Source organism: Macaca fascicularis, chromosome 15, assembly GCF_037993035.2.
Source record: "Macaca fascicularis isolate 582-1 chromosome 15, T2T-MFA8v1.1".
NCBI classification, from domain to species: Eukaryota; Metazoa; Chordata; class Mammalia; order Primates; family Cercopithecidae; genus Macaca; species Macaca fascicularis.
The window spans coordinates 49,100,771-49,123,733 of NC_088389.1; the positions used below are offsets into that span (position 1 = coordinate 49,100,771).

General features: G+C 40.8%; 2 protein-coding genes across 20 annotated transcripts in view; both read left to right on the plus strand.

Annotated features, from left to right (window-relative positions):
* The window catches only part of TMEM245 (transmembrane protein 245), a 106,457-nt gene extending 95,140 nt beyond the window's left edge, over window positions 1-11,317 (plus strand). For 10 of the 18 annotated variants that reach the window (XR_012424479.1, XM_015436878.4, XM_065530252.2 and 7 more), the window contains one exon: window positions 5,732-7,987. Coding sequence is in view for 16 of the 18 variants with exons in the window: in XM_015436878.4 (XP_015292364.3) it covers window positions 5,732-5,777 (46 nt within the window). In the remaining 2 variants the exon portion in view is untranslated. Of the gene's footprint in view, window positions 1-5,731; window positions 7,988-10,969 lie in introns of those variants that run through there. The other 8 variants (XR_012424480.1, XM_005581117.4, XM_065530253.1 and 5 more) reach the window with 1 other exon arrangement.
* Window positions 11,318-12,185: 868 nt separating this feature from the next.
* Window positions 12,186-22,963, plus strand: part of CTNNAL1 (catenin alpha like 1) — a 72,805-nt gene continuing 62,027 nt past the window's right edge. For both annotated transcript variants that reach the window (XM_005581116.4, XM_065530254.1), the window contains exon 1: window positions 12,186-12,383. In XM_005581116.4, coding sequence (XP_005581173.3) covers window positions 12,243-12,383 — 141 coding nt within the window. In that variant the 5' untranslated portion in view covers window positions 12,186-12,242. The remainder of the gene's footprint in view (window positions 12,384-22,963) is intronic.

The following is a 22,963-nucleotide window of genomic DNA, read 5'->3' on the forward strand; positions in this document are numbered from 1 at the left end:
ACCTTGACAGTGTTGAAGGTGACAACTGGAATGTGGTCCTTTAGGAACTCAGCTTTATGTTTCTCTAGGGAAGATTTAGTAACTTGTGGCTGTTTTTGTACTCGCTTTCTTAATCTGAGGTTTATATCTTTCATAACTAAATACCCAAAGTATAATAAAAAATGAGTATCTGCTGGGCATAATGGCTTATGCCTGTAATCCCAGCACTTTGGTAGCCCAAGGCAGGCGATCGTTTGAGTCCAGGAGTTCAAGACCAGCCTGAGCAACGTGGTGAAACCCCATCTCTGGGTCTCTGTAAAGTGAGGCATAAAGATACGCGCCATAAACCATCCCCACTTCTGCAGATCTTTACGCTAACCCTAAGAATTTCAGTTGGGGTGCACTTGCTGTCTGTCATTCCACTTTAGAAGATTGAGAAAAGAGAGTAAACTGGGGTTAGAAAGGGAATACATTTGATTTACTTTCTGTTACTTGAAAATTTCCTGAATCTGTTCATCCTCTTTACTCCCAGCGGTGTGACCCACTGCCAGGATTGCTTCAGCAGCCTCTTTACTGGTGCCTGCCTCGAGTTTGGCCCCCCTCTAGTCTGTTCTTCATAGCACCCTCTCTCTGATGTTTCTGAAACATAAATATTCTACTCTGCTGCTGCTTAAAATTCCCACAGTGGCTTCCCGTGGCCTTCAAGATAAAGCTGACATATTAATTTGTCCTGTCAGACTTCTCTTCTCATGCCTTTTTTCTGTCCACTTCTCCAGATTCATCTCTGTGCTGTGTGCCTTGCATTTCATTTTTCAACCTTATTAAACTTGTTTTAGTTACCAGAAGGCAGTGTCATCTTTGCAGTGTTGTCCCCTCTGTAAAGAATACCACTTCCCTCCCAGCCAAGTCCAATATCATGGTCATACAAAGTACCCTTTTTGTGAGAAATATTACTGAAACTGAACTAGGTAAGAAGTCCTTGTTGTGTCCCTGTGGTATCTTATACTTCTGTTGAAACTTAATACATGTTTTATAGATGTGTGTTTAATTCATTGTTTTTTCCCATCAGTTGGTAAACTTTTTGAAAGTGGGAGCTATATCTAACTTGACCACTGTTTTGCTATTCGTAACGTGGTGTTTGGTGCATAGAAAGTGCTAGATGAAGATTTAGTGAAGTTGTGAATTAGTGAAACCAAAAGCAGATTAGATAAAAAGGATTTTTCAGTACAACCTTGAGGCTGATAAAAGAGGATGGGACATAGTAAACCCTAGCCTTAGAACTTTATTCCAAATTTGTTGGAAGGGAGGGGATATGTATAATAGTGGTTGCATGTGGTCTGTCACAGGATTGTATGCTGGCACTGGTGTAGGAAATATACAGTCAGTGCTGGGGAGCCAGCTAAGTAAGTTAAATTAGTCAGTTATAACTTTCAGGCATCCATAACTTATTCTGCACGTCTAGGAAGCTGGAAGTCAACAAGTCTTCCGTTGTTAAATCATAAAAGATTTAAACATTTACATGGAGGGAAGAGGGTAGGGGGTGAAATGAATTTGTAAAGATCTCATTGAAACTTTGAGGCAAGCAGATCCCAAAATATTTTCAAAGAGCAAGGAATAGTGAGAGACTACACTGCACAATCCCTGTTGCTCTGAAAGGAGGTGTAAAATGTTAACAGTCCTGTAGTCCCCCAGTTACCTGTGGTCCCGTTCTGCATTGCTTATTCTTAGATGAGAAATTCTATAACCATGATTCCTTGCAGCATAATAATCCTTAGAATTTGTGAAAGAATACTGTATTTAAATGGTTTAGGTAGGATGTTAAAACATTTTCAGAAAATAGTATCAATGCAGTGTTTATTTTTAACACAGAGAGTTATAGTTTTGTGAACTTTGCTTATTAGTTAGAGCTGTGCCTCTGTAATAAGCCAAAAACCAAATAATTTCTGCATCTCTAGACTATAGATACTGTTTTCCTGGAGATAGAGATTTGTTCAAGATCAGTGTTACTTCAGTAGGGTTCTATACACACACACACCTCCCGCTCCATCACCCTAATACCCTACATACCTAGAGAGAACATTGAGATGAAAGACTCTTAGTAACTAATTTCTAAGCTTGCTTCAAGTTGTTGGTTTTCTTTGTTTTCCTGAGTCGTTTTGGAGGCTTTCTTGGCCTGGAGACAAAATTTAATAGTAGGTAGGAATTTCAAGGTTACAGCTAAGCTTACTTGTCAACAGAGAGCAGTGACTAGACTAACCACAGCCTTAATCTTATTTAATGTGTCTTTGCCCTGAGGCAGAAATCTTCATTCATAATTTAGAGGAAATGAATAGTTAATAGATATAAAATTGTAGGTATCTGAGAAATTTGAAAAGATGTCAGAGAACCCCGTTGGGTATTAGAAAATGCTTTGTAGTATTAGCCAGTTTTTGACTATTGCTTGCAAAGATTTTCCAGGGCTTTTCAGAATTAAGTGCTACCTGAAATTCATATTGTCTGAGACAGCAGCCAGCTTGGCCTGTAGACAAATGTAAAAACACAAACTTGGGTGAGACTGAAAAATAGCTATCTAGAGCTATAGTGCTGACAGGAGTGTGAAGGTGATTTTTTTTCTCCCCAGACATTTTCTCATGTCTGGAGTCATTTTGATTGTCATTCTAGTTGGATAGAGGCTGGGGATGCTACACAACATCTTATAATGTAGAACAATGTCAAGATTGAGAAACACTGGTTATAGATAGATAGATAAATAGATATTAATGCATATAAACATACATGTGTGTATACAAATCTTCACTTTCGGACTTGTTTTCAGAACATAAAAATCTTTAAGAAAAGAAAATTCATTTCAATTATTAGATCAGCCAGCATCTTTAAAAATGGTTGGTGTATTCTTGTCACACATAAACCCTCTCAAAGCCTCAGGATCCATAGCCAGGAGACTCACAGTTTTTCAAAGTAGAGCTGTGCTAGTAGAGGTGTGCTTCAGAGATCCAGCGGCTTAGGGCACCATCCTTGAAAGAGCCTTGAGATAAGTGAACATCCTTGAAGGTAATTTCTTTTCTGTGACATTTTACCTGTTCCCCTCTTAACACTGAAGTATTTTCTTCATTGAGTGCTGCAAGGTTAGTCTTTAATTGAACTCTGCCTTGCCTGTGGGCCTCCTAAATATTTGTATGAATTGAGAGTCAGGAGAGAAAAGGAGTAAGGGAGGGGGCATGATTGTGGAATTACATTTGAAGTTCAGATTGTTTGTTTTGTAAGTTTTTAGGTGATTGTACCTAATGAAAGCTTTTTGTTATCTTTAGTTTCTACTACTGTGAGCTGTTTCTTAAGTTTATGGAACACTTACTTTATATTGTACTTCATTTTATTCCTTCTTCCCTCCCTCCCTCCCTTCCTTCCTTCTTTTTTTTTTTTGTGGGGGATGGTGGTGGTGGTGCAGGGTCTCATTTTGTTGCCCAGGGTGGACTGGAGTGGCATGACCTAGACTCACTGCAGCTTCAACCTCTTGGGCTCAGGTGATCCTCCCACCTTAGCCTCCCAAGTGGATGGGACTATAGGCATGTGCCACTATGCCTGGCTAATTTTTAAAATTTTTTTTTTGTAGAGATGTCTCACTGTTGCCCAGGCTGGTCTTGAGCTCCTGGCTCAAGCAGTTCTACCTCAGCCTCTTAAAGTGCTAGGATTACAGGTGTGAGCCACCATGCCTGGCCTTTAGCTCTATTTCTAATGAAAAAGTTGAGTAATTTGTTGACAATAACCAAGAGTTATTAGTATGAAATAAACTTAGCTTTATTTGACTATGATTTAAAAAATCTGCCAGGCACGGTGGCTCACACCTGTAATCCTAGAACTTTGGGGGAAGCTGAGGTGGAGTTACTTGAAACTAGGAGTCTGAGATCAGCCTGGGTGACATAGAGAAACCCTATCTCTACTAAAAAATTTGAAAAAAAAAAATTAGGCATAGCTCAGTCTCAGCTACCTGGGAGGCTGAGGTGAGATGATCACTTGAGCCCAAAGCTTCTTGAGCCCAGGAGCTGTGATCACACCACTGCACTCCAACCTGGGTGACGGAGTGAAACCCTGTCTTTAAAAAACAAGTGTTTTTATCTATCTATCTATCTATCTATCTATCTATCTATCTATCTATCTATGAAGAAACAACATAGTATATGTGTATGTGTGTATAAAGAAAAAATATAGTGATATTGCAAAGTAATATAACTTTTAACATCATTTACATAATTATAAATTTAATATAAATTATATAACTTTATATTATATAATTAATATAACTTTTATTATAATATTAAAATTATTTGGGGCCGGACATGATGGCTCATGTCTGTAATCCTAGCACTTTGGGAGGCCAAGGTGGGTAGATCACTTGAGCTCAGGAGTTCAAGACCAGCCTGGGCAACATGGTGAAACCCTGTCTATACAAAAAAGTACAAAAATTAGCCAGGTGTGATGTCATGTTCCCTGTAGTCCCAGCTACTCAAGAGGCTGAGGTGGGAGGATGGCTTGAGCCCAGAGGCAGAGGTTGCAGTGAGCCGAGATAGCACCAGTACACTCCAGCCTGGGCAGCAGAGTGAGACCTTGTCTCAAAAAAACAAAACAAAAAAACAAAAACAAACTGTAAAGGCAAATATTTTTCTGTATTTCTAATATGTGGACTTACTGTAAAGGAGCAGCAATATAACTTCTATCTGAAAGGATGGTAATAGACTGTGCTTTATATCTGTATCACTTAAGGTAGTTTAGGCTGTACATAACCAAAAACTAAACAAAAAACCCATCATCAACAAGACTCAAAGTAACAATGACTTAACCTAGTAGTTTATTTCTTGCTTGTGTAAAAGAAGGTAGGCCATCCAGGGCTTGAATGACTGTTGCATAAACATCTGGTCCCAGCCTCTCTTCATCCTGATATACTGTCAGCCTTGGTGCGAGGCCTTTTTGTCTTATATGGATGCTTGAGCTTATGTTCATTGATAAATTCTGACCTGGCCATTTGGCTGCCAGCATAGATGTGAATTTAACCAGGTGATTTATCCCAGCTCAGACATGTAAATTATGTAGCAAAAGCAAGCTAGCTACTACAGTCCTGAGGTAGACATTTCATGTATGCAGCAGCCAGGCATGGTGCTCAGCCACCATCATCCAGCCCAGATATTACCTGCCAATAACATTGTTTGCTTAGCTTGTTTAATGTGTGTCAGAAACAGTAGAAGTACAAGGTCACTTGATTGAAAGACCTACCCCATTTTTCCTGCACTGAACCACATCCCTTAGAGCTTGGACTCTGTTAGATTATAATTTCTATTTTGTAATAAAATGTATCCACTTAGCATTTCATCTTTGATCTCTTAGTGTTTTTTCTCTTTAACATCAATCATCATATCCACTTGGAGCCAGTAACAAGGTGGAAGAGCTGAAGAAGATTGCTCTTTTCTTTTAAGGAACTGCCCAGAAGTTGCACGTCTACTTAAATCTCATTGACCAAAGTATAGTCACATGGTCATGTGTAGTTTCAAGGGAAATAGTCCTTTGGACAATGGATCCAGCAAAAAAATGGAGTTCTTGTTGATAAAGAAAGAGCAACAACTAGCAGACTTTGAAACAATACTCAATGAAAATCTTAAGAAAAAATAGTGACTGTATAATCTTATTAGGGCTCCAAAAGATTGTAAAACTAGGATACTGTTTTATGGTAATCAACTGATCATTCCGTCTTTTTTTCTTTTAGGACTTTCCGTGACATTTCTGAAGATCTGAAATCTTCAGTAGGTTGATATGGTTTCCTCTGCAGTGATTTTTCTAGGAAGTTCAAATTTGACAGTAAGTTAAGCCTTCTGCCCTTTCAGCTGTGCCTAGCAAGCAGAACCCAGGAAAGAAGCAGAAACCTCCTGGCCTTACATATAGAATGCCTGGACAAGAGAGAACTTGCTGCGGGATGCTTTGTATTTTAAAACACAGCTTGAGAGTTCAGAATTGGTAGTTTGCTCACTTAACTGTTGTTAAGATGGCTTGAAAAGTTTCATTTTATACACTGGTACCCTGGCTTGAAATTTTTCCACTTTGGTTATCTATATTACTATATTATATATTTATAAAGTTATTTTAAGAACTCTAAACTACCTGCTGTTAAAAGAATATATGGTGTAATTTTTTCCTGGTTTAAGAAATCTGTTGTTAAACTTTTCTAAGACAGTCACTTTTCAAGGAAGAGGGCTTTCACTTTTGAGTGTGTAGTTGAGTGAGCAGGAAAAATGAATCTTCTACGCTTCTCCCACAATGTATTATACGTTCTTTAAGAAAGAATAAATCATAAGTATAAGGGTGGGGTGGCTTATTTGATGTTCAGTTTTGTGTTGTATCCTTGGAAGATACAAAGATTGAAGCTCTTCCTCCTCTTCCTCTTCTCTTAACGCTCCTTTACACTATTGCCAAATTATAAAACTTGGCTGACCACGTTGAAGTGAAATACTTATTAAGCTGCTATGAATGGTAACAGTATGATAAAATTCATGCTGTTGTTAGGTTTTCTCCTTCCAAGTGTTTGAAGTGAAAAATCTCAGGTGTAGCAATACTTTGATTTGTTAAATGTATCCGTTTCATTATTTGGAACTCTGCCAATAAGTTAGTTTTCAGCAGAATTTTATATTTATGTAGTATTTTCCCATCTTTTAGCACAGTGCCTTGCACATGACTCTAAATGAATGCTTGTTGAATTGAATTGCAACTTTAAAAATATCTCAGATATCACAATAACCAGCATAGTGCTTTACATTTTTACAAAGTCCTTTTGCACATACTATTTCACAAGTACATCACATCAGCTTTCATATAGCTTTATATTATTTTACATCAGTTTTACACTGATGGAGAAGCTAAAGTTCAGAAAAGTGACCAACTCAAAGTTGTAAAGTTTAGTAGGATTTGGCCTCAGATCTTTGACTCCGTTGTCTGCAGATTCTGCTGTACTAGTGTTCCTTCTAAATACTGTATGCAGTTTTCCCAGTGTTACGAGACAGGTGTTGCTATCCATTTGTTGTGAATGAAGACTTGTCCTATAGTATATGACAGGGCTGAGAGTGGACTGTAGTTCTTAGCTGAACCCTTTCTACTGTTTAAAACAGTCATCAGGCCTATCCTCTGCTCCCAGGAGAATGTGAAAAAGAACAGGGTTCTCTGCCAGGCTGTAGGTGGTGGCTCACATCTGTAATCCCAGCACTTTGGAAGGCCGAGGTGGGTGGATTGCTTGAGCCCAGGGGTTTGAGATCAGCCTAGGCAACATGGCGAAACCCCATCTCTACAAAAAATAAAAAAAATTACCTGGGCATGGTAGTGTGCCTATAGTCCGAGCTACTCAGGAGGCTGATGTATGAGGATCACCTGAGCCCAGGAGGTTGAGGCTGCAGTGAGCCAAGATGGCACCACTGCACTCCAGCCTGGGTGAGAGAGTGAGACACTGTCCCAAGGAAAAAAAAAAGTGGGGGTAGTTCTTAAGTGTTGAAGATTTCCTTTTTGGAAAGTATTTAAAGGTAGAAATATTAATAATTTGTCCTAAAACATCTCCCTAAGAAGTTACTGATAATTATGATCAGCTTAAATTTATTCGTACACTGCTGAAGAAAAATGTTATTTAGAAAAGGCCACCATGAGATCTTCTGTTTGTATGGAGTAGGCTGCATACAGATCTCTTTATTTCTATTATGAATGCTTTAGCGATTATAATCAGCTATTTCACTGAGTATTAGATTTGGTCACTAAGTAACTCATGCTCTTCTTTAGTCAATCATTCATTCATTCACTAAAACATTTCTTGAGAGTTTGCTAAACTCTAGGCTCCATGCCAGGCACTGTACAGCGTGATGGAGATCACTCATAAGAAGGCCTCTTGGCCGGCGCGGTGGCTCAAGCCTGTAATCCCAGCACTTTGGGAGGCCGAGACCATCCTGGCTAACACGGTGAAACCCTGTCTCTATTAAAAAATACAAAATAACTAGCCGGGCGAGGTGGCGGGCACCTGTAGTCTCAGCTACTCGGGAGGCTAAGGCAGGAGAATGGCGTAAACCCGGGAGGCGGAGCTTGCAGTGAGCTGAGATCCGGCCACTGCACCCCAGCCTGGGCGACAGAGCGAGACTCCGTCTCAAAAAAAAAAAAAAAAAAAAAAGCCTCTTGCTCTTAGCCAGATAATAAGTAATATAAAATTTAATTTTTTTGCATTAAAAGGCTAAAAAATCATTGATTTTTGTTCATTATGCACTGGTTAGTGTATAGCTGTAATTAGTACATATTCATCAGAGACAAATATATACAATGAGTTACTATACATATACAAAGTGATTTTAGCTGTATAAAGTGATATTGCAAAAAACTAGAGCTAATGTTTCTTGCTGGGATAATTATTAGCATAAATATAAGGTTCTTAGAGGTCTTTAAGATAATAGTTTAGAGCTACCAAAATTAGCAGCAGTGATGTAATATCACCCTGAAATACCAGGAGCAGAGGTGCCCCAGAGTGCTTCACAGCCATGATCAGGAAACTTGAACTGCCCCATTGCTACAGCAACAGCAGAAGGACTAGGAAGGTCCGCCAGCTGGGTAGGTCTTCTTGGAACCCTCCAAACCAGAAAGAAGCATCCCAGCACGATTCCTCAGATGCAATGAGGAAAGTTTACAGAATTTGAACAGGGCAACAGAGATCAAGTGGTATGAAAAGGTAGGAGTTTTAAGCTCAAGTCTCAAAGATAACCTGCCTTTACAATCTCAGTCAGAATTTGACCCAGAAAGAGGAAGTTTCTTCGGAAACAGACGGTACATTGATGAAGTAGAAGTCACTTCAGTAAAAACTGAGTACAGAAATTGGTCATAATATCTTGCATTTTATAGATTTATTAAAGATTAGTTTCAAGTTCACATTCGCTATTCAGTTGTAAACCGAATGGATGGGAAGGGAGAAAATACAAGCTCTCCACACAGGTATGCTCCTCTCTTTTCTGAGAGAGAAGAAGGCATAGGATTTTCAGCATAAATTCCATGATATGTGAGTGCTGTTTGAGTTCTGAAGTGTTCCTATCAATGTCGGTTCCTGCAAGTGATCTCTGTAAGACCACCGTACATGCTGGTCTTAGTTATTGTTAAAATTGCAAGGTTTCTTCACGCCCTCTTTGATAAGAAGTGGTTAGCTGGCAGAGCTTTCCCTTGACTTCTGAGACTAGTGTGGGTTGACCCATGACAGTGGGAAGAAATCCAACATGTTAGATGGAGACCCTGTAAGTAAACAAACTCTGTAGCCTTTGAGCTGCTTATTACAGTTAAAGGGCTATTAAATGGCTTGCAGAGGAGATCATCTGGCTCACCTTGATCTTCACATGAACTCATTGTGACCTATCTGGATTTCCTAGGCCCTGTAGTTTCCATTTGGGTTATATGAGTGCCTCAGGAATGTGTCACTACTGGGCAAGAAATACTCAGAAATTCAGGCTGTGAGGGGTTAGATTAGAGGAAAGTAATTTAGGTGAGCTATCCAGAGCTTTCAACCTCAGGGTTTATAGGAAAAAAAAACCCAAAAACAAAAACCTTTAGGACTTCTCATACTCTAACCCTGACCTTGCAGTTTCCTCAGAGGGGCCTCCTAAGACCCTTACAAGAATATTACACTAGGACTTTGAATGTGCATTTCACAGTGGAAATTGCCTCTGGCTAGCATTACTTCCAAATGCTAGTTCCAGCTAAAAACGAGTACTTTTTATTAGTTTCTTGTCTTTCAACATTCTGCCATCAAAATATATTCATTTTATTAACTTACTGATTATTGGGAACCTGCAAAAAAACACACATGCTATCTGCAGCCACTGGTTATTTTTGATAGTTCAAGAGAATTATAAATCAAGTTGTTCTGTCTGCTAGAGTCAGAAATTCTGTGCTAGAATGGGACTTCTAAAATTAGGTAGTCCTGTCACTTTCTAGAGAAAGACACAAGTTTATAGGTTTAAGTGACTTGTCTGACATACACATACAGCCAGTTAGTAACAGAATTCAGAGTAGAATAGAGTTCTTTTTTTTTTTCTGTCCGTTGTTCTACCTCTCTTTCCTTTTCTTCATGGTCAAGCAGCTTTTGGCAAAATGTATTCCTTATAGCAGTAGTTCCAAGAGATGTTAATAGATGTAAGAGAAAAAAGTATGTGTGTGTTGGGGGTGGGGGATTGCATGGTCAATTAAAATGAAGGAATGCTGAGTTTGTTTCCTGTCTGTAGGACTTCTAAGAGTTTTGAACATGCTATTACACATTGTGAATTTATAAGAGGGGACGAACACTGTTTGACCTTAGACTGCACTCCCCTTCTTTATTCCTCAGAGCATCTCAAAGGACTACAGGGTCCTTTGGGAAACATGGCCCTTGATCAAGTTTACAGCTGTTTGAGAAGACATCCCTAATGGAAATACTGAATGACAGATCTATTACTGTGGTACCATGTAGTGTGTAATAAATCTTGAAGTCTAGAAAGCAAGCATATTTGCTGTTTAGAGCTATACTTAAGGTATAGAGATTCTTTTCCACCTATGGTGTGTAAAATCAGTATTTGTGTTTAATTTTGCAGGTTTTTCAAGGATTAACTAATGTGCAAATACAGTGGTGATATATTGATACTACATTTTAATAATGCTTTTGTATGGCACTTTATAGTTTTCAGACACCTTTTGTAACAGCCCTGTGAGACAGTACTATCCTTGTTGTAAAGTTGGGGGGGCTCTGGAGGCTCTGAAAAGTTTTTGGTGATATTCCCCTAAGTTTATACCACAAAATGATGGAGCCAGAATTTAGGTGCAGAACTTCTGACTCCAAGTCCAGAGTTCTTTACTAGACACCTGGTTTCTTACTAGCTTTTTGCTAGGTTTTTATTTAACAGTGAAAAGTATGGAAGCAAATCCCGATCATTTTGGCTTATTATCAAATACCATTTCTTTTTTATTGCAGAGACCCAGCAGATGTCACTCTCATTGTAGCCATCCCAAAGAAAACCCTTTGCAGTGCCACTTATTTAGGTAACTGAAGTGTATTTCCAGTGCAATTTAATTTTGAACTAAGATTTGATATAGAGTTGTAATTGGCTTACATGACTCTTTGAAAATATATCATCCCCGGGTTCTCAGGCGAAGGAGGCAATTCAAAAGTAAAAAAGAATATTCGAATACAGTAAATACTCTCTGTTCTCACACAAATGCTGTTTCTTAGCTTTAACTTGCTTTGACAACCTACTGATGTAACTTCTTTGTTAATGTGAAATATTTATATTTTGAAATAAAATTACTAGTGTTGAATGAATCAGGTGGTAAACTTAATCTCCTGTGTGTTGAAAAACTTGATCTTTTGTGAAGCCAAACTTCCATGAATCCATCCTTAGGCCTTCTGTCTTGCCATTTCCTCCGGCACCATTTTGTACACTGAATTCTTATGAAATACTGTCAACTTCATAAGGGAAGGTGTGTCTGGGGAGTGGACACTGGGTGCCTTATAGAGGTCAAGGGCCCTCAGTGCACAGGGGAAGGTGGCCTTGTGATAGGTAAGGAAGTGGTGAGATGGTTGGCTGAGAAGTAAGAATTGGAAGAAAAAGTTGGTTTAAGGACCTGTCCTTTTTGAATGAAGAAAAAGAAGCTGAAGCTTGGCTATCTTCAATATCAAAGACATCTGCGCAGCACTGGTAGGTGGATGAAGCTGAAGCGACAGGTTGAAGCACCGTGAAGCACCTTTCAGCGGTGCTTGGGAAAGAGCTTTCTGATGCCTCAGGTTGATGTTACCCAGCTCATCAATCTGGTCTTATGGAAGAAGAAATGATCCAGGCCAAGGTGTCCGAGTGGACTGGCAAGCCTCAGATTCTTTTTTACTCTGATAGGTTCTCACTGGCAGATATGGTAGTTGACAAAACATTTTTTCATGCTTCTCAGTCTGTTGCTTAAGTCTCCTCGCTACCCTGGCGAGATGGTGCCTGGAACCCTTGGAAGGGGTCTGAGACGAGATAGGGGCGGGGCTGTGCGGGGGCGGGACCTGGCTTAGGGGGCGGGGCTGCAGGGAGCCCACCCTAGGCTGTACTGCGGGGGTGGGGCCATACGGGGACGGCGGCGGGGACGCAGGGTTGGGGGCGGGGCCTCGGGCGGCGCGGGTGTCCTGTCGCCACCGCCGCGGGCGGTGGACTGACTGGTGGCGGGCTAGCAGTGGCGCGGAGTCCCGGCTGCGGGATAGCCCGAGGGCCATGGCCGCCTCTCCCGGACCCGCCGGCGTTGGCGGCGCCGGAGCAGTCTACGGCTCCGGCCCTTTGGGCTTTGCCCTCGACTCGGGACTGGAGATCAAAACTCGCTCGGTGGAGCAGACGCTGCTCCCGCTGGTTTCTCAGGTAAAGTGGCGCCCGGCGCTGCCCCTCTTCTCCCTCCCACCGCGGCCCGCGATGGCGGCCGCCGCTCGCACGGCCGGACGAGAGGCAGTCGCTGCCCCACTTTCCGCGCCCGCACTGCGGCTTTGTTGTCCGACCGCCTGTGTGGGGCTCCGGGACGGGCCTCGGCCCGGGCGGCGAGACACTGGACAGTCTAAACTCCGGCGGCAGGGTTGAGTGGACTCGGCAGCAGGGGAGGCTGCGGGGCGCGGGTGCCGGCCCGGGCCTTTACCGCCAGTACCTGCCTCGGGTCTGCGGCTCCCAGGGGTCCCCGGCCGGGCGAGCCGCCCTCCGCGGGGCTAGTGGTCGAGCCCAGCTCCAGAGGGAGAGAGGACCCCCGCGGGGCCCCCCGCTGGCACTTAGGGCCCTCCTCGTTAACCGACTCTGTCACCAGTTCGCAGCCCGGTCCCGAGCCCGGCTCCTCCGCCTGGGATATTCCTCCCGGCCTCCCCGCCTAGCATGCGCTCCCCGATCCTTTGTCCCACCCCGCTGTGGGTCAGTTGGCCGGGCTCCCATTCATCCCAGCCACCCTGCCCCTTCCCCTGAACTTGCTGCTGCTCACTTCTGCCCGCTTCTGTCCGGCCTCGTGGAAAAGTGACGTGGAGACTGTCCGACAGTTAATCCAGATGCACACCGTTTTGCCCAGTCCCGTTTGGGATGTGTGCGTTACTGTATTTGCCAATCAGCTAACCGACGCCCTGAGTTTTAGGAAAGTTTTTGTTTCTCCGAGCTGGGTTATATGCAGCTTCAGGGCTAGAATTCCTCACTTAGGTCTGTGGTAGGATGCCAAGCACTGTGGGGAGTGAATTCTGTGCCTTCGGGAGCGCGTTGGCGATGTGTGACTCACATCTAGGTTGTAACCGCTTCGTGACTCACACTAGGATTACCAAGATTTTAGAGATAGAAGAAATCTTAAAGATTATCCAACTTTAAAAATTCTTTCTTGTAGCATCCTTAACACCTGGCCGCCAGTACCTTGCTTAAACATGTTCAGTGAAGGGGAGCCTGTAGCTGTTGCATAGAATTCTCAATGCTATTATCTCTTCTCCAGCCCAGCCCTGCAAATATTTGAAAACAGCAGTCACACATGTCACTGGATTCCTGTTATGCTGGTTAAATAAACATCCCTATTTTCTTCACCTTCGCATGGCTAACACAGCAGTGATGAATATACCTGACACTCTCCCCCTCTTTTCCTGTGTCTCATAGAGGCTCTGACCAGTGGGAAGGGGTGCTGGGATCCCTCAGTAATGTCAGATCCACCCCTCCTCCCCATCTCCACTAGCACAAACACAACCAAAATGAGAAATATTGGAGCAGTTTTAAGAGGCATTAATTCTCATTCTCATTAATTCTCATAACAATCATGTGAGGTAGGTATATATTCTCGTGGTTTGGGCGAGGAAACTGAGGAATAGTGAGGTTAAATAATGTGTCATTAGGGCTTTCAATAAGTGCCAAACTGGGATTTGAATCCAGGTACCCTGACTCCAGACGGTTCTCTTTGCTACACCGTATGCTGTGTCCTCTCTAGAGATTAGAAGCAGTAATGAGGTCCTTAGAAAAAGATAGTACACAGTGGAAAAACAAGCTAGAAAGTCATAATCTGGAGAAATGGCAACTTTTCACAGTATCACTGCTAAAAATGTATCAGTCTTACAGTTCTGCATTGTGTAATTCTGGGGTACAAGAAGCCAGCGAAGAGTAGGAAAGCAGAGGAAGAAAAGTATAAATCACTGCTGAGAGTTAGAGGTCAATGCCAAAGGGGAAGAATGCCTGCCTTTGTTTTTTTTTTTTTTTTTTCCCCCCTGTTAAAACCTTGTTCAGGGTCACAGCTGAGTTTTTGCATCCCACACATTGTGTATCTACAGCTACGTCTCTACCACAACACCATAACTGATATTCTTCATAATTGGCTGTCCTTAACAAGAAAAAGTTAAAATCAAGAAGTGTATTAAGCATGGCCAGAATACTCGGTTAACAAAGCAGGGAAGTACAATTTAGAATGATTTTAAAGTTTCAGTGTTAGGCGATTAAAACAGCAGTTCTCCAGAAAACTCATATGTCCAAAAATCTCATTCTCTGAGAATGCTGTATTATTACCCAACTCATGTTTCACCATCTCATCCACAAGGATATTTTAAGCATTTTAAGCATGCATTTATTGTGTGCTTATTTGTTGCTGTTTTTTGAGGGGCTTATATTCTAGTTCGTAGATAGGTCATGTATAGAAGAGCACATGCAAAATGTCAAATGAACATCATCAATGGTACATATTCTAAAGGCTCAGAGAAGGCATGAATGAGTCAGCAGCAATGTCATGGAGGAGGCAGGGTTTTGAGGTAAACAAGTAGGACTGGCACTATACAGTTTAACGTAGATAGTTTCTATTCTGGTATCATCTAGCTTCTTCTGACTCGCCAAGTGAAAAGTCCTGGGTTACTGGCCTTATTCTAAGAATGCAAGATTATATCAATATTAGAAAAATGTGTACAGTTTTTTTGCATTCACAAATTAGAAAAGATATATTTTCATAACAATGATGCAGAAAAAGCATTCAACTAAATTCAACTTCTAATAATGATAAGAAGCACTTAGGAAACTAGTATTAGGAAAAAATGTCCTTAACCTGATAGAGTATCTACAGAAAACTTTTAGTTAACATCATAGCCACAGTCAAATTTAAAATAAACATTTCCTTTAAAGCCAGAAACCAGAGTGATATGCCTGCTATCACAGATTCTATTCAACACTGCACTGGAAATTCTAGCCAGTGTAATAAGACAAGGAGAAGAAATAAAAGGAATAAATATAGGAAAGGAAAAACCAAAAATCTCAATGTGATATAATAACCTACATAGAAAACTCAAAAGAGTCTACAAGTAAATTATAAAAATTAGGAGTGTTGGCAAGTTCACTGAATGTAGGACACTAAAATCAATTGCATTTTTCTACGTTGATAACAAACAAGGCACAGGCGCTCTGGCTGCTGCCTGTAATCCCAGCTACTCTAGTCTCAGCTATTCAGGAGGCTAAAAAATGGGAGGATGGCTTGAGCCCAGCAGCGCAGGGCTGCAGTTAGCTGTGATCATGCCACTGTGCTCCAGCCTGGCCAACAAGGACCCTATCTTTAAAAAATAATTTAAAAATAATAAAAAATACATAGAAAAAGTAATTATTAAAAAATCCAGTTATATTAACAATAACAGCAAAATATGAGCTTCCTAAGAATATATCACTTTTGCTATATATATACAGAGATAGAGATCTTTCTCTATACATACATAGCAAAAGTGGTCAAACTTCATGGAGAAAATTTAAAAATTTTTCTGAAAGCCAACATGGTTCTAAATAAATGGGAGAAGAGTACTGTGTTCGAACCTAGGTTGACGTATTATAGACATATCAATTATCCCTTTTGATCAATTTAATGCAATTTCCATGAAAATTTCAGCAAGATTTTTCAGCAGAACTTGATAAAAGTAATTCTGAAGTTTATATGAAAGCACAAAGGGCCAAGATTAGGCAGAAGAGAAACAAGGTGGATGGACTTGCTTTGCCAGATTTCAAGACTCATTATAAAACTATAGTAATTAAGACAATATGGGTATCAGAACAGGGCTGAAAAACGTAGACCTATGAAACAGAATAGAAAACCCTAGAACAGATCCACACATATATGGAAACTTGGTAAATGACAATTGGCATTGCTGGTCGGTGGGGAAAGGAAGAACTTAAAAAAAATTAAGCTGGGACAATTGGATATCTAAATAGAAATATATGAAATTGGATCTCTGTCTTATACCAGTAAAAACATCAATTTCAGATGGATTAAAGACAATGTGAAAGGAAAAGCTCACAACACTTTTAGGAAAAAAAAATAGGGCAATATCTTTTTTTTTTTTTTTGAGACGGAGTCTTGCTCTGTTGCCTGGGCTGGAGTGCAGTGGCCGGATCTCAGCTCACTGCAAGCTCCGCCTCCCAGGTTTACGCCATTCTCCTGCCTCAGCCTCCCGTGTAGCTAGGATGGGCAATATCTTCATTACCTTATGCTGGGAAAGGATTCGTTACTATACCTCGAGTACAAACCTTAAGAAAAAAAATGGATAAATTTGACCTCTTTAAAATGAAGAACCTAGGCCAGGCGCAGTGGCTCACATCTGTAATCCCAGCACTTTGGGAGGCTGAGGTGGGTGGATCCCTTGAGTCCAGGATTTTGAGACCAGCCTGGGCAACATAGTAAAACCCAGTTTCTGCAAAATATACAAAAAATTAGCCGGGTGTGATGGTGTGCACCTGTGGTCCCAGCTACTCTGGAGGCTGAGGTGGGAGGATTGCTTGAGCTGGGGAGGTTAAGCCTGCTGTGAGCTGTGATCACAACACTGCATGAACCTCTGTTCATCAAAATGAAATAAGTCGTTAAGTGGGAGAATATGATTCCAACACAAATAACCAACAAATGATTTGTAGTACCTAGAAAAAACAAAATACTCCAATGAACAAAAATAAAAAGATTAGCCATTAAAAATCAGTTAAAAAATAATTTCACAGAAGAGGAAACAGATAAAAGATCTAAATAAATGGGAGAAGAGTACTGTGTTCGAGCCTAGGTTGACATATTATAGACATATCAGTTATCCCTATTGATCAATTTAATGCAATTTCCATGAAAATTTCAGCAAGATTTTTCAGTAGAACTTGATAAAAGTAATTCTGAAGTTTATATGAAAGCACAAAGGGCCAAGATTAGGCAGAAGAGAAACAAGGTGGATGGACTTGCTTTGCCATCCAGGCACCCTGCATCAAGCCCGGCTAATTTTTTTTGTTTGTTTGTATTTTTGTAGAGATGGGGTTTCACCATGTTGGCCAGGCTGGTCTTGAACTCCTGACCTCAGGAGATCCGCCAGCCTTGCCCTCCCAAAGTGCTGGGATTACAGGTGTGAGCCACCACGCCCGGCTAATGGGTACAATTACTATTTCCATTTTCACAGGTGAGAACACAGAGTCGCAGAAAGGTTATATAACTTGCCACGTGGTCACATGGCAGAGCCAGAATTCAAACCCAGGCAGAATGATGTCCATGCCCTTAACTGCTGGGATATGCGTTGGTGTTTTGCACTTCTTGACACCCTTTGTTAGAACAGCTAAAAGATGTTCAACTTCATTAGAAATCAATGAACTACAAGCTAAAAAAATCCACAGTGAAATTAAGTGTTGGTGAGGGATGTGGACATGGTAGGAATATCCTTGTTACAACCATATTGAAAATGATTTGGTGTAATCTATTATAATTGAAGGTGGGCATTACCTGTGGCCCAGCAATTCAATTCAACTCCTAAGTCAGTACCCCTAGAGAAACCCCTGCACGCCTATTAGAAAAATGGATTGGGGCCGGGAGTGGTGGCTCACGCCTGTAATCCCAGCACTTTGGGAGGCTGAGGTGGGTGGATCACCTGAGGTCAGGAGTTCGAGACCAGCCTGGCCAACATGGTGAAACCCTGTCTCTACTAAAAATACAAAAATTAGCCGCGTGTGGTGGCGCATGCCTGTAATCCCAGCTACTTGGGAGGCTGGGGCAGGAGAATCGCTTGAACCTGGGAGTCTGAGGTTGCAGCGAGCCGAGATCATGCCACTGCACTCCAGCCTGGGCAACACAGTGAGACTGTATCTCAAAAAAAAAAAAAAAAGAAAAGAAAAGAAAAATGGGTTGGAATGTGGGTAGCATTTTTACTTCTGATGGCCCCAAACTGGACTTCCCAAATGTCTTTTAACAGTAGTATGTGTACATAAATTGTGCTATGTTCATATAATGATATACTCTGTCACTGAAATGAATAAACTACAACTATAATTATCAATGGGGATGAATCTCAAAAACATAATGTTGAATGAAAAAAATGAAGATTCAAAACCAGATAAAACTAAACCAAATATCATTTAGGGTATACTGTGTGTGTAGTAGTTATAATAAGGGAGTGATGAACACAAAATTGGGACAATGGTTTCTTTGGGGACAAGGGAGTGATAGGGACCAGGAGTAGCCACAGAGTACAGGGGCTGTCAGAGATACTGACATTGTTCTCTTAAGCTTGGTGGTGGCTGCACAGGTCTTTCTTTCATTTCTGTAAACTGCACACATATATGTTATATATACTCATATGTTTTATATTTTATAATTCAGACAGTTTCTTAAAAAGCCCTGGGCTAAGAACCAAGCATATTTTATGCAGAGCAACTCCCCACCTCCTTTAATAATCACTTTATTCTTCCTGTCAGAACTCCCACTCCCAGTCTTATAATGCTTTTATCCAAGGAAGGGAAGAAGGATATTTGCCACAGAGCTCCACCCTGATGTGGAATGTTATTCTAATCTTTTCCTGTCTATGATAGATTTCCTTTATTCACTATTTGTACAGACCCCTTATATTTCTAAGGTAGCCTACCTCATTTTCCCATTACTCTCTGCATTGTCCTGGAAGCTTTTCAGGATTCTTGTTGCAGTAAGTTGTGGATGAAGAGAGTAGATAAGGTACCCTCTCTGCTCTTTGCTGATTTGTATAGGTGAATATATGCGTGGTTTTTTTATGTTTGTTTTTGTTTTTTTTTTTGTGATGGAGTCTCACTCTGTCACCCAGGCTGGAGTGCAATGGCGGGATCTCGGCTCACTGCAACCTCTGCCTCCTGGGTTCAAGCAATTCTCCTGCCTCTGCCTCCCAAGTAGTTGGGATTACAGGCACCCATGCACCCTGCATCAAGCCCGGTTAATTTTTTTGTTTGTTTGTATTTTTGTAGAGATGGGGTTTCACCATGTTGGCCAGGCTGGTCTTGAACTCCTGACCTCAGGTGATCCACCAGCCTTAGCCTCCCAAACTGCTGGGATTACAGGCATGAGCCACCACGCCCGGCTGATGGGTACAATTACTATTTCCATTTTCACAGGTGAGAATACAGAGTCACAGAAAGGTTATATAACTTGCCACATGGTCACATGGCAGAGCCAGAATTCAAACCCAGGCAGAATGATGTCTATGCCCTTAACTGCTGGGATATGCGTTGGTGTTCTGCACTTCTTGATACCTTTTGTGAGAAGCTATCATGTAAACCCTAATTCTTATTCTTTTATTCCATAGCAGAGTTCTTCAGTACACCAGATCTTCTTTCTTCCCCAAGGGATGCCTTTTCTGCCCTCTTTTCTGGTTCATTTAGGCATTCTCTAGACGCTGGTGTCAGGGCAACTCCAAGTTATGACTCTTAATTTAGTATGCCTCCTATTTTGCAGAACTATAGCTAAGATTGTATTTAGCATACTATAATTTACAAAGCACTCTTGCTAGTTGTCTTTCCCTTGATCCTGGAAGGTAAGAGAGACAGTGTAGTGATTACGAGTGTAGGTAGTTCCCCTGGCTTTGTGACCTTGGGCAAATACTTAACCTCTTCAAATTTCAGATTTTTTATCTGTAAAATTAGGGTAATAATAGTATGTACCTATTAGATGCTGGAGAAGCAAGCATTAAAAGAATTGATACATGTAAAACACATAGGCTAGTGCCTGGTACTGTTGTGCTTAATAAATGTTAACTAGTCTTATTTTTTATATAAGAAGGAAATTAAGGTTTAATCTCAATTTTGTAAAACTATGTATTTAAGTATCTGTATATATAAAGCAAGACTGGGAAGAATTATGCCAGAATTCTCAGAGGATAGTAGAATTATGTGTAATTGTTATTTCTTGAGGCTCTCCTGTATTTTCCATTTCTTTTTATAAACAATCAACATGTATAACTTATGAACCTACCTTTTAAAACATTTGAAACTAATTTTAGAACACAAGTAGACCTTAAATAAGGTATGTTACATATTGACTTAGTTCCTCTAAATAAAATTTTAAAGGCATGCTATATTTGGATTAAACATTTCCCAGACTGCTTTCCAGTAAAAGGAAGGCAGCCACACCTAATTATGCACTGGGGAGGTGCTTCTTTTGGAACTGAACAATAGTTGATATTTTAGCCTAATTGCAGGATCTTTTCTTTGTAACTGAAATTTTAAAACTTTATGTAAATGAAATATTTAATACACAGAACCACCTTAATCTGTTTGGGTTGCCATAAAAAATACAATAGACTGGGTGCCTTAAACAACAGAAATTTATGCCTGACAGTTATGTAGGCTGGGTAGTCTAGGATCAGGGTTCAGGCAGGTTCAGTATCTGGTGAGGGCCCACATTTTGGTTCATGGACAGTTGTTTTCTCACTGTTCTTTCAGGATGGAAATGAGTGAGAGAGCTTTCTGAGGCCTCTTTTAAAAGGCATTAATCCCATTCATGAGAGCTCCTCCCCCATTACCTAATCATCTCCCAAAGGCCCCACCTCCTAATACCATCACAATGGAGGTTAGGATTTTAACATAAGGATTTGCGGAGGGGGAGGGGAATGGGACACAAACATTCAATCTATAGCAAGAACTTTGACTCCTTTCCACTGCAGAGTCTCTTCCAAGATGGTAGCTTGGAATAGTCAATGCTGGGCAAGTTCTCTTTTTTTTTCATGTGATAGTAACAGTTCCCTAGAGTCTGTCAGGTGTGGAAAAGGATTAAGCTGGTGCCAACAGGATTTGTATTTGTTCTCTGCTTCCCAGCAGCATGGCCGACAGTCATTCTCCAAATTAAAATTGTTGTGACTCTTTCACATGATTATGCAATAGGCTTTTAGGTAACATTTCAATTTAAAAAAAAAAAGGAAAGATTGAAAACCTCCAGTAAAAGAAAGAATATTAGGTGGGATTTGGTGTCAGTTTAAACCTGGGTTCAAATTCTAAACTAGGCTACTTATTAGTTGTATGAGCCAAGTATGCAATTTCACTCAGCCTCAGTTTTTTAATCTTTAATAATACCTGAGGATTAAGTAAGAGAGCTAATTATAGTATGTTTGAACGCTTACAATAAACTCTGTTTATGGTACTATGTTAAACACAATACTTTCATTATTTTATTAACTCTTCTTATTTATTTTTTTCAAGACAGAGTCTCACTCTGTCACCCAGGCTGGAGTGCAATGGCATGATCTCAGCTTACTGCAACCTCTGCCTCCCAGGTTCAAGCAATTCTCCTGCCTCAGCCTCCTGAGTAGCTGGGATTATAGGTGCATACCACCATGCCCAGCTAATTTTTGTATTTTTGGTAGAGATGGGATTTCACCATGTTGGCCAAGCTGGTCTCAAACTCCTGACCTCATGATCCGCCTGCCTCGGCCTCCTAAAGTGCTGGGATTGCAGGTGTGAGCCACTGCACGCAGCCAACTCTTCTTGTTAACATTATAAGACAGAGAAGGCAAAATGGCTAAGTGGCTAAGAGGCTAGTCTCTGCAGTCAGAATATCTGGATTTAAATCCTAACTCTCCCACACTTCTTGATGTCCAACCTCCTCATTCGTAAAATAGGGATGATTATTACCCCCATTTTCCAATTTGGGGAAATGAGGATGATTAATATTAACCTATTCCACTGGGTTGTTATGTGACATTATAGGGTAGTGTTTAGGAGTACGGTCTCTAGAATTGAAATGTCTGACTCTGAATCCTAACTCTACCACTTATTAGATATGTGACCTTAAATAAGCACCTTTTGGCATCAGTTTCCTTAGGCTCATCATGTGAGCCTTCCCACTGGGACAGTCAAGTGTCTTCGTGACATGGGAATTGTCTTTCCCTAGGGTGAACAGAGAGAAAGAAAGATGGAAACCACAGTGACTTTATGAGTTGCCCTCAAAAGTAGCATACTGTCACTTCCACTTTATTCTACTAGTTAGAAATAAGTAGCTAAGTTCAGCCTGTACTCAAGGAGAGGGGAATGAGACTTCACCTATTTAAGGGAGGAATAGTAAATAATTTGTGTACATTTTTAGAACTCCCTACACTCTAACCTCTGCCCACAAATTGTTTACCTTATTCCCACCTGCAAGTAACCTCTCCCCATCCTTATCCTTTCCAAAGTCACAACATCAGCTGGAAATCCACAATGTTGGCATCTATTATAAATATGATCCAGGAGAGACTTCTTGTATGTAGTAGTTCCTTGAGTGTAACATCTTTCAGCTTTAGGGTGACCTCTATAGACTCTACTGTTCAAAAAACAAGAAAATATAAAGTGTAGAATAACTGCTATATACTCCTGTTCAAAAATGGAAAAAAAATATGAGACACTGGTTTATGGTATTCTGAACTCCTTGTGGGCAAATGTTGCCAGTTCCTTGATTAAGACTCAAGTCCTGGGAATAGTTCATGGCTCTTCGTTCTGCCCTCTGAGTCATTCTATGTTTGCAGCAGCATAGATTTCTCAGACTATTGACTGCCTTTGGAAGTTTGGAGCAGGGGCTGGTATGAAAGCTTCTTTTCATACAAAGATGTATTCCCTTTTAGTCCAAGCTGATAGTGTTTCTGCCAATACAATTATCTTAAAAATTTTGTCTGTCTCCTGTGAGTCATATTGAATTCATTCTTCTAGACAAAAGCCACACCCACGAGTCTCTTGATATATGCTCTTCTTTA